Here is a 13,388-nt window from a genome sequence, read left to right as displayed (position 1 = left end):
TTGTGCATGTTTGTATGTGTGTGTGTGTGCGCACATGTGCATGTGTAGAGAGGCTGGAGAGGATGCCTCTGGATTTGAACAGACACGCCCTCAGGCAAAGGCCCAGCCTCCCTCCATCCTGCCCACCCCTCCTGCTTTGCTTTCCCCTGATTCACCCACTGTGGTCCAGTGCTAACTTGACCCTCATCCAAGCAGAGGGGCAAGCAATGGGGTGTCACTTCTCCAGTGATTTCTGATGAGGCTGGGCAGGTCAGATTGCACAGCGCTCTGGGATCAGGCTTGTGGGTGTAGACTTGAGCAGTGCCCTTTACCAGCTATGGAAACTTGGGCAAGTTATGAACCTCGTCTCAGTTTTCTCATCCATAAAATGGACGTAATAATCATATTTATGTCATAGGACTGTGAAGATTAAAGGAGATAAGTTGGTTGTGACCCAACCAAGGAAAATCCTGGATGCTAAGGATTTTAGAATTGAATCTGAAGGCAGTAGGAAAACCATAGACATTTTTAAGGAAGTGAAATAGTCTGAACTGTGCTTCTGGGAGACATTCCAAAGGCAACAAAAAGGGTTTGGAGAAGAGTCTTGGAATGAATCCCGTGAACCTCAGGCAATCCATTCTCCTGCCGGGTCCACGTCGTCCTCTTGTTCCCAACCAGCCTTTGTGGAACAGTGGGTCTGTCCTGCTAATGCCGATCAGGTAATGTGGGAGGGAGGAGGGGGGAGCCACAGGAGGGATGTTCCTTTATAGCTTTCTCTTGCAGTAGAAGATTTCAAGGACCTCTTCTCTGTCAAAAGAAAAAGCGCACCTTTTTCATAGACTTTTAAAATGCTTTACAATCTCGATTTAACCTGCTAGTGCCATTTAGTGCAGCATCAAGGTTAGAAACACTGCCTGGAGAGCGTAGCAGGAGCTTCCAGGGACAGGCAGAACACTGTCCCCCCAACCTGCCATCTTCCTCATCTCCAGAAGCTGTGACTGTGATGCCTTACATGGAAAAAGGGATTTGGCAAATGTGATTAAGGGCCTTGAGATAGGGAGATTATCCAGGTAGGTCCAATCTAATCACATGGATCCTTAAAATTGGAAAACCTTTCCTGGCTCTGGGGTGAGAGGGAGGTATGACTATGAAAGAACGGTGAGAGATGCAATATTGCTGGCGTTGAAGATGGAAGAAGGGGGCCAGGAGTTAAGGAATGTGGGTGGCCTCTAGAAGCTGGCAAAGGTAAGGATATAGATTCTCCCCTAGAATCTCCAGGAAAAAATGCAGGTCTTCTAACTCTGTAGTTTTTAGCCCAGTGAAGCCCATTTTGGACTTCTGACTTCCAGAACTGTGAGCTAACAAATATGTACTGGTTAGACATGAAATTTGTAGCAGCTACAGAAAAGGATTACACTTACTAGGGGCCTTCTTGGTGCTATGCACGGGGACATCAGCAGTTTAAAAAACAAAACAAAACGAGATCCTTGCACCAATGGAATTCACGGTCTATGGGAGAGGAATAAGACTTAGGAACAAATGATTACACAGCATCATTTCAGGCAGAAAGCGCTACGAAGAGATATAAAGCAGAGTGAGGGGATGGACAAGAACACGTTGTCCACCTGTGAGGGACTGTCCAGAGTGCGAGACAGACGAACAGACTGCCCCCATAGCAGGGTCCCCAGGGGCCTGGAGATCAGAGAAGATCTCACAGGGCAGGTGACAGGGGAAGAGGGTCTTGAAGGATGAGTAATAGTTTGTCAGGTGCACAAGGGAAAAGAAGAGCTCGGCAGAGGGAACAGCATATGCAAAGTGATGAGGTCATGCTCAGAGCGTGGCATGGCTGGGGGTCAGGGAGCAGGGGCAGCAGCAGGCCCACTGATGGTGTTGACCTTGGCCATCTCCAGCTTCCCGCAGACGTAGAGAGAACCAACCCTTCAGGAGCCTGGGTTGTGAACGACCAAGATCGCTTGTCATTAGATTTAGGTCCACTTGGGTAATCCAGGATGATCTCATCTCAAGATCCATAACTTAATTACATCTGCAAAGATGCTTTTTCCAAATAAGGTCACATTCACGGGCTCCAGGGATTTGGATGTTTTCTTGGTGGGGGTAGGGGTGGGGAGGCATTCAACCACTACAGATCTCCAAGTAAAAAATGACTAATGTTCCTTGAGGAAAACTTCAAAGGAAAGTGACATCTGAGCACTTTACAAGTATTATCTTATTTGATCCCCTAGCATGTGGGGAGGTGGGTGGTCCTCTTATCCTGGGGCAGGGACAGCGATTTTTAAAGAAGATGGGGACAAGATCAGATCTGGATTTGGAATGATCACCCTGGTTGGGGTGTAGAGAATGGGTTGGGGGAGGTGAGAGGAAGAGCAGGGCCAAGGATGATTCCTGAGTCCTGAGAAGGGGCACAAGGCAGGGGAGTAGCTGCTGAGAAGGTTTAGTGTTTTTCATCTGCACTGAGGGCACTGAGCCAGCCCTTCTCTAAGCCCCAGCCTGACCCCCAGGACTCCAGGCACTGGGACTGGAGGGAGAGGAGGCACCGTGGAAATGGACCATTTCTAGCTACCTCTTGTTGTTCAAAATCTTTTTCTGCTCCTTCTAATCCCCAGAAGGCTGGGAGAGGCTCGTTAGCACGTATTTCTCTGCTGCCTCTTCCCGGAGGGGCCCGGGCTTGAGCGCTTTTGGAAACGTGACATTTCCGTAGAGGCCTCGGGATTACTCAGCACTCGCATGTTGCCTCACACTCCATGGGCATGTGTCTTACTCGCCCCAAATTTAACTTGTCTGGGCCTCAACTTCCCCATCCAGGCTGGAGAAGAATGATGTTTCAAGTCTCTTTTGGCTCTGACATCTAGGCAGCCACAGTTCTGCTGCCCCCACGGCTATACATTAGGCCGCGAGTCTGGGATCACAGCGCATGAGTCAGCTTCCCGAGGATCCTGCTGGAGGAGACCTGGATTCCAGCCCTCCCTCCCCACTTCCTAGCTGTGTGCTCAGGAGTAAGTCACCTCTTGTCTCTGAGCCCCAGCTCCCTCGCCTGTAAAATGGGGACCCCATAAAGCTAAAGGAGAGAGCACAGGCCACAGTGCCTGAAGGTAGGAGCCCACAGGAGACAGGAGCTGCTGCCGCAGCTGTCACTGCCCATCGGGAAGCACAGGACCAATGCAGACAGGGGCTGAATGGTTAGCATTAAATTGATGTTGTTTCACTGGCAGGTTATGGAGTCACTGCTCTGTTTCAAATGCTGGGTGGGAGGGACCAGGAGAGTTGGTCCAGCTCCTGAGGAGATGCTCACACTCAGGATGGGGCAGAACCACAATCACCCCCAGCCCAGGGAAGCCAGCGTGGGGATGTGGTCCTCAATGTGCTCTCCCAGCTCCATTTCCCTCTCCCCGACCAGGGGTCTCAGACAGGCCCGAGGGAATGAGCAGGGCATCGTGGCTGTCAGACACGGGAGAAGAAGGTGAGGCTGGAACCGACCTGCTAGGACAGGGTGGCATGGCTGTGCGGGAAGTGGGCGCATGTGCTCATGCTCACCCATCACACTCATCCATCATCTCACACATGCTCACTCACACTCATCTCACACATGTAACTCCCACACTCACTGTCACCCTCTAGCACAAAACGCTCTCACACACACACTCACACACTTGTACACACCCATAGAGGTCCAGCGAGTGACCCAGAGGCAGAGGCCAAGCCAGGGAGACCCTCACATTGAGGCAGAAACATCAGAGACCTAGAGAAGGGCAGAGAGAGACAAAGAAGTGGCACTCAGGCCAATGCCAGTCAGAGAGAAAAACTGCAGTGGAATCAAGGGAGGGACCCAGATGTAACCATGGGGAGGGCCAAGAGCAATGGTGGCCTGGCCAGGCCCTGAGCAGGTCACACTGGAACAGCAGTGCAGGAGCCGCTGGGCGACCCCTCCCAGAGACAGACGGTAACTTCCCTCTGACTTGTTCCATGCAGATTTGCCAGCCATTCTGCTGCCCATTAGCCCTTCTTCCTCCCAGTGACCCCCTCGAGGGGTCTGTCTGTGTCACTGCACCACAAGGACACTGAGGCCTGGGAAGGTGGTCATTTGTCTGAGGTCCCCCGTAGCATCAAGGCCAGTGCCCAAGGCTGAGCTCTCTGACGCCTCAGGGCCTGTCCTCCAGGTGAAGGCACTGAACCTCTGAGCTGGCAGGAGCTGATGAGGGGTCTGGGCCCTGTGCCAGGCACCCTCTTGCCCCATCCATCTACTCCGTCATTGCTGTGGGTACACCCTGCAGGCACCTTGCCTTTCTGCACAAGTGCCCTGTTTGCTGCCCTGGCACCCACCACTCAGCCTCCCTGAGGCTCGCACATACCTGGAAGTACTTGAGAGTAAATCCACCAACAGGTGACCCTATCCAATGTGGGAGGGAAGCAGATGGGTGACAACTCCCTCCTTCCAGCTACGCAGCAAATCACGCTGAGGTGTCTCCTGCATGGCTCCCATGGCAGTGATCACTTGGCACACACCCCTGTATTTACCAGCTTTCCCACCTTCTTTCCCTGGGACTCACTCTCCCAATTAAACCACATGCAGGGCCCATCTCGGGCTCTGCTTCCAGCTAAGGCCCCAGACAGGGCTCTCCTGGGGCCCAGCACCAGGGGAGCTGTGGGTCTTCTCTCCTCCCACTTCTCTTTCCCCAGGACACCAGGCTTCTGCTCTGATCTATTGTTTGCTGGATTCAGGAGCCACCAAATTTCCCAGAGGGGCCAAAGCACTCTTGTTTATCCAATAACAATTCTCAGCAATCATCTCTAGTCTCAAACCATACAAACAAAAGGTGCCTTCCGCAAACAGGTATCCTGTCCAAGCGGATCCTGGGATAGGGTGGGGGCCGAGACGCGCTGCAAGCTTTTACCCACGCCCAGGATTCTGTCTTCACTTTAGGACACATGTCATAGGCAAGTCACCCACACAGCCATTCATGGTCTTGGGTTGTGTGGGTGTGTGCATGTGTGTGTGCGTATATGTTTTAAAGATAGATTTACTGTATCTTTTCATTGCAAAAGCAATGCATGCCAGTTGTCCAGATTACAATGCAAAATGCATAGCTTAGAACCTGAGGGCACCTCCCTTCTGCCTTTTCACTTGAGTATGATTATTGCTAATTGCCCCTGCACCAGGATGTGTTCAGCGTCAATGAATGAGGTCTGTTGGTTCCCTCGGGGACAGCCAGCTGCACTTATAAAGTACCATTTCTTCTTAAGGAAACCATCCATTCAACGGCTCCTCATCCAGTAGGTTGCACCTACTAGGTGCCAGGTACTGGAGAAGCAGTTGTGAGGGAGACAGATGAGACTTTTGTGGCCTGTCTCTGATGAGTTGCGTTTTCCCTGATCTCCTCTTTTGCTCTGCAGTATTCACTCAGTTGCCTCTGGCTCCCAGGGAGCCCCAATGAGGGGCTGCAGCTGTCCTGCTGGGTTCCCTGCATCCACAGGGAAGGGCTGCATGCATAACCCAGAATGCAGAGCAGGAATAGGGCTGTGCTGTGGGTGCTGTCCTGCTGCTGAGCCTTTGCAGTAGCTCTGGCCAGCCAGATCCTCCCCTCTGATCATGTTTCAGGTCACCTGTGCTCAGCTAAGGGTCTGTCTTGTTGGTCGATGTGGTGCCCTGGCAGAGATGGCAGGCATCCTGAGGGCAGGGGCGGGTGGGGTGGTATCTCTGGTCTTTCCTGATGCCTGGCCCAGCTGGGCATCCTGTGTGCTCTCAGCACAGATTTGCTAAGCAGGTGCCCACAGCCAAGAGAGGAGGGTTGTGAGGGGCAGGGAGTGGAGCAGTGAGGTCTGCAGTCAGGGCAGGAAGGGCAGGAGACTGGGGTTTTTACCAGGGGTGTCTCTGTGAGGAACCCTCTCCCTTCACAGGGTGCATGGGCAGGAGAGGCTGGGGCATGGGAGGTGGCAGGAGGCCCGGGAGGAAACCCACAGGACCCAGGAGCTGGGCATGGCCTTGCGGAGCAGGAATCCCCACAGAACTCCAAGGGTGGGCATGTGTGCCAGGAAAGGGCGAGAGACTCACAGAGGGCACCATGTGGGTGTCCCTTGTGGCCAAGCATTCCCAAACAGCATTTATCAGCTTTTTCCCCTTTAATTAACACATGTTCCTTCGTTAAGTAAAAAAAAAAATCATGCCTCCTTTAACATTGTGTAACAATTCAAAATAGATATTTGGATTTCAAACAAATTAAAATAATGGGGGAAAACGCTGCTCTATTCAAATTACCCTCTGCCTAAATCTGATGTTATTTCCTCACCTTTGGAAGCAAAGCCCTAACAAGTTCGGGCTGAGGTCGGCAGGTTTACAGAATTAGTATGAGGGACTGACAGAAACAGCTGTGATGGGATCAATTATCTGATGAATCTAGTCCCTGTGGGATGTGAGCTGACGCCTGAGGTTCTAGAAAGGTCACTCGTGGATAATCTCAGGAGCTCAAAGAGGCATCTTCATCCAGGGCTTGGATGGCTGAGTTTCTCTCTTCTCTGACTTACTTCTTCAGTTCACCCCAGGGAGGGCACCTTCTAATGCTGCTGGCTATCCTCAGCAACTGTTTCTCCCCATATACTTATTTTTTTTCAAAACAACCTATCTCCCTCCTCTCCTTTTATCTCAATTCCTACAGCGTGTGGTTGATCTTGGCAAGATGTTGTCAAATCCAAGGAAAGTAGTTTATACTATGGTGTAAGAGACTGACAACTTAACCACTGAAAGGAACATTTGAGTTTTTAACAGCTTGTGAATTCTAAAACGTCTCAAACAGGTGGAATGTGCACAAGAGATCTTTTTGAAGTAGGGTCTCTCCCAATTCCACGTGCCTACTGGGCCACACCTACCCGCTTCCTTCAAGAACCAGGCTCAGCTGCGGGCCCTTCTGCGGAAAGCTCAGGCCCCGTGCTCTGGCGTTTGGGCTGCCAGGGTGGGCGGAGACACAGCGCGGGCGCGCCCGGCGGGGCAGCCGTCCCCAAACCTCAGCCCCCGCCTCTCCAAGCCCGGAAGGAAGCCGCGGCAGAGGAGGGGGCGCTAGGGATGCCCCGAGGGCGCCTCACCTGCGGGAGGGCACGTCCCGGGCTTTTATCTTCCGAGACGGGGCCTGCGCGGGGAAGGCGCTGATTCGCCCATCCTTCCTACCACCGCCCACCCGAGCTTCCACGCAGCAGTAGCCGCCAGCTCGCCGCCCGGTGCCGGAGCGTGGGGCCGCTGGGGCCCCTCCAACTCTCGCCTCCGCGCTCCTACTGGCCCTTCTCCTCCTTCCCCTCGCCGAGCCGGGTCTGGAGCCTCACCCCCGCACCCCTCCAACTCCGGACGCGCTCGCCGAGAGGGCGGCGACTGCGGGGAGGGAGGGGCGCCGCCCGCCTCTCGGGGCCTGGAGCGCGCGTGGCCCCGGAGCCGCCAGCGCCGCGCGGGGACTCACTGTGCAGCGCGCCGCGCCCCGACTCGGCTGACTCCGCTCGGCGCGCGGGCGGGCCAGAGGATGCTGGCGGGCTTCCCCGGCCTCGGCCCGCGCTCCCGTCGGCGAGGGCCCCGGATGCGCCCCTAGCCGCGCCGCCGCCGCCGCGACCACTGCGGGACCAGAGGGAGGGGGCCGGCCGCGCACGCCGGCCCCGCGAGCCGCAGCCCTAGCGGCGGGCGCCCCCGAATTTTCCAGCCTTCGTCGCCACCTCCTCCTTCCTCCTGCGGCTGGGCGCCTGTGGATGCTGAGGGGCAGCCCTGAGCCTCTGCCGGCCGGATTCCCTGGCTGACGGCGGGAGAGTCGCGCCCGGGCCAGGGGCCGGGGACTGTGGCACTGCCAGAGCGGCGGGGCTCGGCGGGAAGCAGCCCCCCAGGCGCGCTGAGACCTCCTGTCCCCCAAGCCACACGCGTGACCCGGCCCCGAAGCCGGCGTAGGTACCGACCAGGACCACGCTACTCCCGAGTTCCCACACAGGTAAACGCAGGGGCAGGGCCGGCCTTCCGGAGGGCATACAGTGCCCGAGGTGGGGAGCCCGAGTCGCCACGGGCTGGATGGGAAAGGAAGTAAACATAGGAAGATTCAGAAACCCCCAGGATGGCTCTGGTTTCTTTCTAGCATGTTTTATCTTCACCTTTTAAAGCTTGGGCCTGGAGGAGATTTAGGTGAGGAAGTCAGGGAGTGAGAGAGACCAGGGGTGCGTCGGATGGAGAGGTGGCCAGGCCCGTCCACAAGCCAAAGACAGGAAACGGAGTGTTTGGGTGGACAGGACTAAGTGTGCGTGTGTCGGGCGGTGGCGTGAGCGTGGGGGTGGCGTGGGGAAAGGCCCTGGTTCTGGAGCCTCTTGCAGCAGGGATTCTTTTAGGAGGGCTAGGGTGGGTGGTGGGGGAAGCACAGGTAGGAAGGAAGAGGTGCTTCTACTTAGTCATATCCTTTTAAGTTCCAGATGATCAGCGCTACCTGTGCCCCAGAAACCGGCTCTGCGTTCCTGCCCGACGTGGCTGGCCCTTAGCCTTTCCCCGTTTCAGAGCCCCTCCTGTGTTCCCCATCCAGTTCTCCAGAGCCAGTAGAAGCAGACACGGCAGCCAGGATGCCAAGGACCCAGGGCTTCTCTGATCCCGAGTACTCCGCCGAGTACTCCGCCGAGTACTCCGTCAGTCTGCCCTCTGACGCTGACCGAGGGGTGGGCCGGACCCATGAAATCTCTGTCCGGAACTCGGGATCCTGCCTCTGCCTGCCCCGCTTCATGCGCCTGACCTTCGTGCCCGAGTCCTTGGAGAACCTGTACCAGACCTACTTCAAAAGGCAGCGCCATGAGACGCTGCTGGTGCTGGTGGTCTTCGCGGCCCTCTTCGACTGCTACGTGGTGGTCATGTGCGCGGTGGTCTTCTCCAGCGACAAGCTGGCTCCTCTGGCCATGGCCAGTGTTGGGCTGGTGTTGGACATCATCCTCTTCGTGCTCTGCAAAAAGGGGCTGCTCCCCAACAGGGTCACCCGGAAGGTGGTCCCCTACCTGCTGTGGCTGCTGATAACAGCCCAGATCTTCTCCTACCTGGGCCTGAACTTCTCCCGTGCCCACGCTGCCAGCGACACGGTGGGCTGGCAGGCCTTCTTTGTCTTCTCCTTCTTCATCACGTTGCCCCTCAGCCTCAGCCCCATCGTCATCATCTCTGTGGTCTCCTGTGTCGTGCACACCCTCGTCTTGGGGGTCACCGTGGCCCAGCAGCAGCAGGATGGGCTGAAGGGGATGCGGTTGCTGAGGGAGGTGAGTCCCACCTGCCGTCCCACCCAGTGGCTTCCCTTCCCAGCAGCTCTCAGTCGAGGTGGCACCTGTTTTGACAGTTGGGGTGGTGGTGTTTTCTTTGCCCTTGAATCAGAATGTGTGCTGGGGGGAGCTCTGGGGCTCTCAGCTACTTGTACAGGAAGGAGCACCTCTCCTTCAACCCTTGGCTTTGCAGTACAGCTTGTCTGTGCTTGGCCCTAGGGATCAGAGGATGTCCAGACATTGGTCCTCAGGGCCACTCTGTCACTCGTGCCTAGCCTGAGTGGGTGGCAGGAAGGCCCTGCTGGACCTGGTCTCCAGCGAGGCAGCCTTGTCCTGGCTATTCCCTGTCCTTGACCTCTGCCAGGAAGACCTCTGGTGGGCAAGGAGGGCTCCCTTGGCTTCCAGTCTCTAGCCTGTCATCGACTAGCTTTGGTAAGGCACTGACTGCGTGGACTCATTGCCCCTCTGTTGAACGGGGATAGTGTCTACCTGCCTGAAGTGGTTGTTATCAAGATCAAAGGCTGTGGATGATGCGCACAAGGAGACACGAAGGACTGTAGGGGGGGAAGGTGTGTTTGTCATAGATGGCACTTCTGCCACTGGGAGCTCGGGGTGCCCGAGCAGTCAGGTGAGGTGGAGAGTGGCGATCTCCCCACCGAAGGCGTGGTGTGGGGGTGCAAATGGAGAGAGTGGTGCCGGCCACGATGAGGAGGGTCTGCTAGTTCTGGGGGATGTTTTCTGTTGGAGGGGGCGGAATTTTGGCCTCGGCTTAACTAATAGACAGTCTTGTGCTCCTGCCAGGTGCCAAGACCCAGGTAGGTGCTGAGGGGCTGCAGAGATGGGGAGATGTGATTCCTGGTCTTCTGAGCTTATTATTTGGTAACCTATCTTGGGGTGCTGGGGAGCTCCACAGGGCTTAGAGTCGCTGAATTCCACAGTTGTGCGTCCTGCCTGCTATCTCATTTTCTATATGAGCACAGAGATGAAGAGTGACCTCCCTAAGGCCACACAGCTAGTTATGAGAGTCATGTGGCTGGAGCATCCATTGCTTGATTCCATTCCGCTGCTCTCCACTACATCACGGCCAAAGCCATCAGTCTCCTGGGATTGGGGGCTGGGTCTCTAGGGGCACAGTGGTGAGGCAAGAACCCAGTGGGGCTGTCCCATTGCCTCCCACTTGGTTAGAGGAAAAAACAGGTTTTTCCTCTGTTGTAACTTTTTCCTGGTTCTTGGACCAAGATTCTTCCTGTTTTCCCGCTCTGAGTCGTGCAGTGTGCCCTTTTGAGAAGCTTTGGGCCTTGATTCTGCAGGATCCCAGCCCTGGTGCACATGGATTCATGCGGTGCACCAGAAGGTCCCCTTTCCTCCCAGTGCGCTGTCCGTGAAAGGTGGCAGCCTGCCATTCCTCTCATGACTTCCGGGTTAGTCAACTTCAGGTTGTGCCTCTGCCCGCAGAGGGCCCTGCTGGAAGCTGTCGGAGCGAGAATGGCAAGAGGCATTTCTATTGGGAATCAGTGGAGAGTCCAGCCTGGTGGCAGATAGGTGGGCATGGCAGCCTCTGGGGCCTGGGCTCAAACTCTGAACCCTTACCTTTCGCTGAGCAGTCACTTTCCTCTCTGCCAGGGTCTCTGGACGATGTGAGTTTCCCATATGCTTCACTGTCTGTGAAGGGAGCAAATCAGAAATTCTCCCCATTGGAGCCCAGAGGCTGACCCCTTGATTGCTGGTGTCCTTTGGGCACTGCTAAGGAACAAAAGCTCAAAAAAATAGGAAACGGGGAAAAAAAAAATAGGAAAATAAGTAAATCAAGAATAGCAGTATCAGCATCCCAGGAGATCATGATCTTGACATGGAAGCTGGGCCTTGGATGAAGCTTTGGGAATAGACGGGGAAGGGGAGGTGGCGCCCAAGGTCTGTTCCAGAGCCTGAGATAGAAAGCAGGAGGTCCTAGCTTTCAGTGGGCCATGTTCCAGAAGTTTCTGAGTCACTTGTTTTGGGGACTAATGTGACTTCTTAAAAGGTGCCTGGATTCCCAGGCCCACGCACCACAGTCTTAGGTCACAGTGGTCCCTGCGTTTGGCCTTTCAGAAGACAATGGAACCCTGAGCGTCCTGTGGCCCCTCATTGCTGTGGGGGGAGCACCTGGACACCTTCCAAGCCATGGAATGAAACTTGGTTACCTGCCTTTTACCTCCCGGGATAAGGTGCCATCAAGGATAGGAGAGAGCAGGGGCTGGAGGACAGGGATGTGAGAACCGGGTGGCCAGAACCCTCCTCCCCTGACCATCACAGTAGCATCAGGAACCTTCTCCAGCGCCCGACACCTCCCTGCTTTGCTATCTCCTGCCCATAGACTCCCTTTTCCTTTCTCCTCCTAGCACCTGTTGGCTCTAGCCAGGGCCTCCCTCCTGGGTCGGTGGGGGATGAGCCCAGTTTCACGGTTAGAAGCAGACACTGGATTTCCAGGGGGCTGGGAGTGCCTTAGTTGGTGCGGTCACTGGCAGCACTGAAGAAGCATTTCCAAAGCCTAGACTTCCTCCTCTGCACCCTCATCCCTCCAGACTGGTACTTGGCTCTGGAGGGGAAAGACAGAAAGACACAGGGGCCTCAGGGTAGCCTGAAGCGTCAGAGGTAAGCAGTGCAGCCTGCCTCAGCTCTTCTCACGGGGATTATGCGGGTCAGGGTTCCGACAGGAAGATCAAGTGGAGTCGGGGCCATGGGATGGGCTGTGGGAAGGAGGTGCTGTTGAGGCTTCATTTATTAGTGAATGAATGACTATTACTGAGCAACAGGTACGGGCCTCGCGGCCTGTGGGGTCTGGGAGTAAAGGGGGTCAGACTGACGTCAGAGGCTGCAGTGGAGGAGGGCAGGGCTAGGGCTGGGGATCAGGGGAGCAAGCTGCCGCTGACAGGCTTTCCCCACATCCCTCTCCTTGTCTGGGTCCTGGCACAACTTGCCTTTTACTGCCCAAGGCTGCCCCATGAGGGGGTCGAGGGCAGGACCAGGCAGCTGCTGCTGGGTGGGGAGAAAATATAGTGGAGACAGGGCACGTTCCTGTGGCCAGTGGCTGCTCCCAAGACTCTGACATGCACCCTCATACACCTGTTAGCTTCTCAGGATGCTAACTCAGGATGCTGTGCTAAGTCAGTGGCGAGGAGCCCCTGAGAAATGTTTTATAGCAGAAAGGCTATTTGGGAGCAGAACTCTCTCATGGAATTAATAGCTTCTTAAGACCTTTATTCACAAATTAGAACATGATAGAGCCATGGATGTGTGATTCCTTTCACACCTGCAAGTTACATAGCAACTCATTCGCCCAGTGAATGAACATTCGGCTCCAAAGGGCTGGGGGAGCTGTAGCGGGGAGGGTGTGACGGAGCCAAGCCTTCAGATGCCCTGTCTAGGCTGAAGCTAAGGTTCTGTACAAGTCGTCTCAATTAATCCTGGGTGTTACTGGCTCCATTTTACAGATGAGGATACTGAGGCTTGGGGAGGATGAGAGGGAGAGGGGCTGGATAACTGGGGAGGGGTCACTGGTGAGGGAGAAGGTGGGACACACACTGGTGGGTGTGAGGGGCAGGGGACTTCCCAGAAAGCCTTTTTCTCTGGCATCTGGGCCTCCTCCTTGCTTCTCTGGCTGCCCCAAGATGTCTTTGCTCAGCCATGTTGAAGAACCGTGCCAAGAAGTGGGAGGCCCTAAAATATCATAGGAAGCACCCCTCTCTTTCCCCCTGGGAATTGGACGCAAGGAGCGGAGAAGCCTGTGACAGAGTGTTCCTGGTGGGAACATGGCCAGGAGTACATGAGAAATGAGGGGGTGAATGGGAACGGGAGCTGGGTGGGGAGGCAGGGAGGCAGCAGCCAGAGGCTCTGAGCAGCCTAGGCAGCCGAAGTGTGTGTGGGACACAGGTTGGGAGGGGACAGTGCCAACCCAGTTCTTGGCCTGTTGGCCCTGCACTCTGCCCCCACCCCAGGGTGGGACAGAAGGCTCATTCTCCATGAAGAGTGTGCAGATGGGCATCGTGTAGGAACCAGAATAATAAGGAAATGCATAGAAGGGGACTGGGAGGCCAGCTGCACATGGGGAAGAGTAGCCAATTATTAAACATATAAACAGCTTTGCAGAAAGTCGCCCCTCAATCCCTCCCCCG

General features: G+C 55.4%; 1 protein-coding gene across 7 annotated transcripts in view; it reads left to right on the top strand.

Moving 5' to 3' along the window:
• Positions 1 to 6,986: 6,986 nt before the first annotated feature.
• The window catches only part of ADCY3 (adenylate cyclase 3), a 75,751-nt gene continuing 69,349 nt past the window's right edge, over positions 6,987 to 13,388 (top strand). For 4 of the 7 annotated variants that reach the window (XM_032497138.1, XM_032497139.1, XM_032497143.1 and 1 more), the window contains exons 1-2: positions 6,988 to 7,949; positions 8,413 to 9,237. In XM_032497138.1, coding sequence (XP_032353029.1) covers positions 8,563 to 9,237 — 675 coding nt within the window. In that variant the 5' untranslated portion in view covers positions 6,988 to 7,949; positions 8,413 to 8,562. Of the gene's footprint in view, positions 7,950 to 8,412; positions 9,238 to 13,388 lie in introns of all 7 variants that reach the window. The other 3 variants (XM_032497140.1, XM_032497142.1, XM_032497137.1) reach the window with 1 other exon arrangement.

Source organism: Camelus ferus, chromosome 15 (genome assembly GCF_009834535.1).
Source record: "Camelus ferus isolate YT-003-E chromosome 15, BCGSAC_Cfer_1.0, whole genome shotgun sequence".
In the NCBI taxonomy this organism is placed as follows: Eukaryota; Metazoa; Chordata; class Mammalia; order Artiodactyla; family Camelidae; genus Camelus; species Camelus ferus.
Note: the sequence above shows the minus strand (reverse complement) of the source record. Positions and strands in the feature narration are given on the sequence as shown.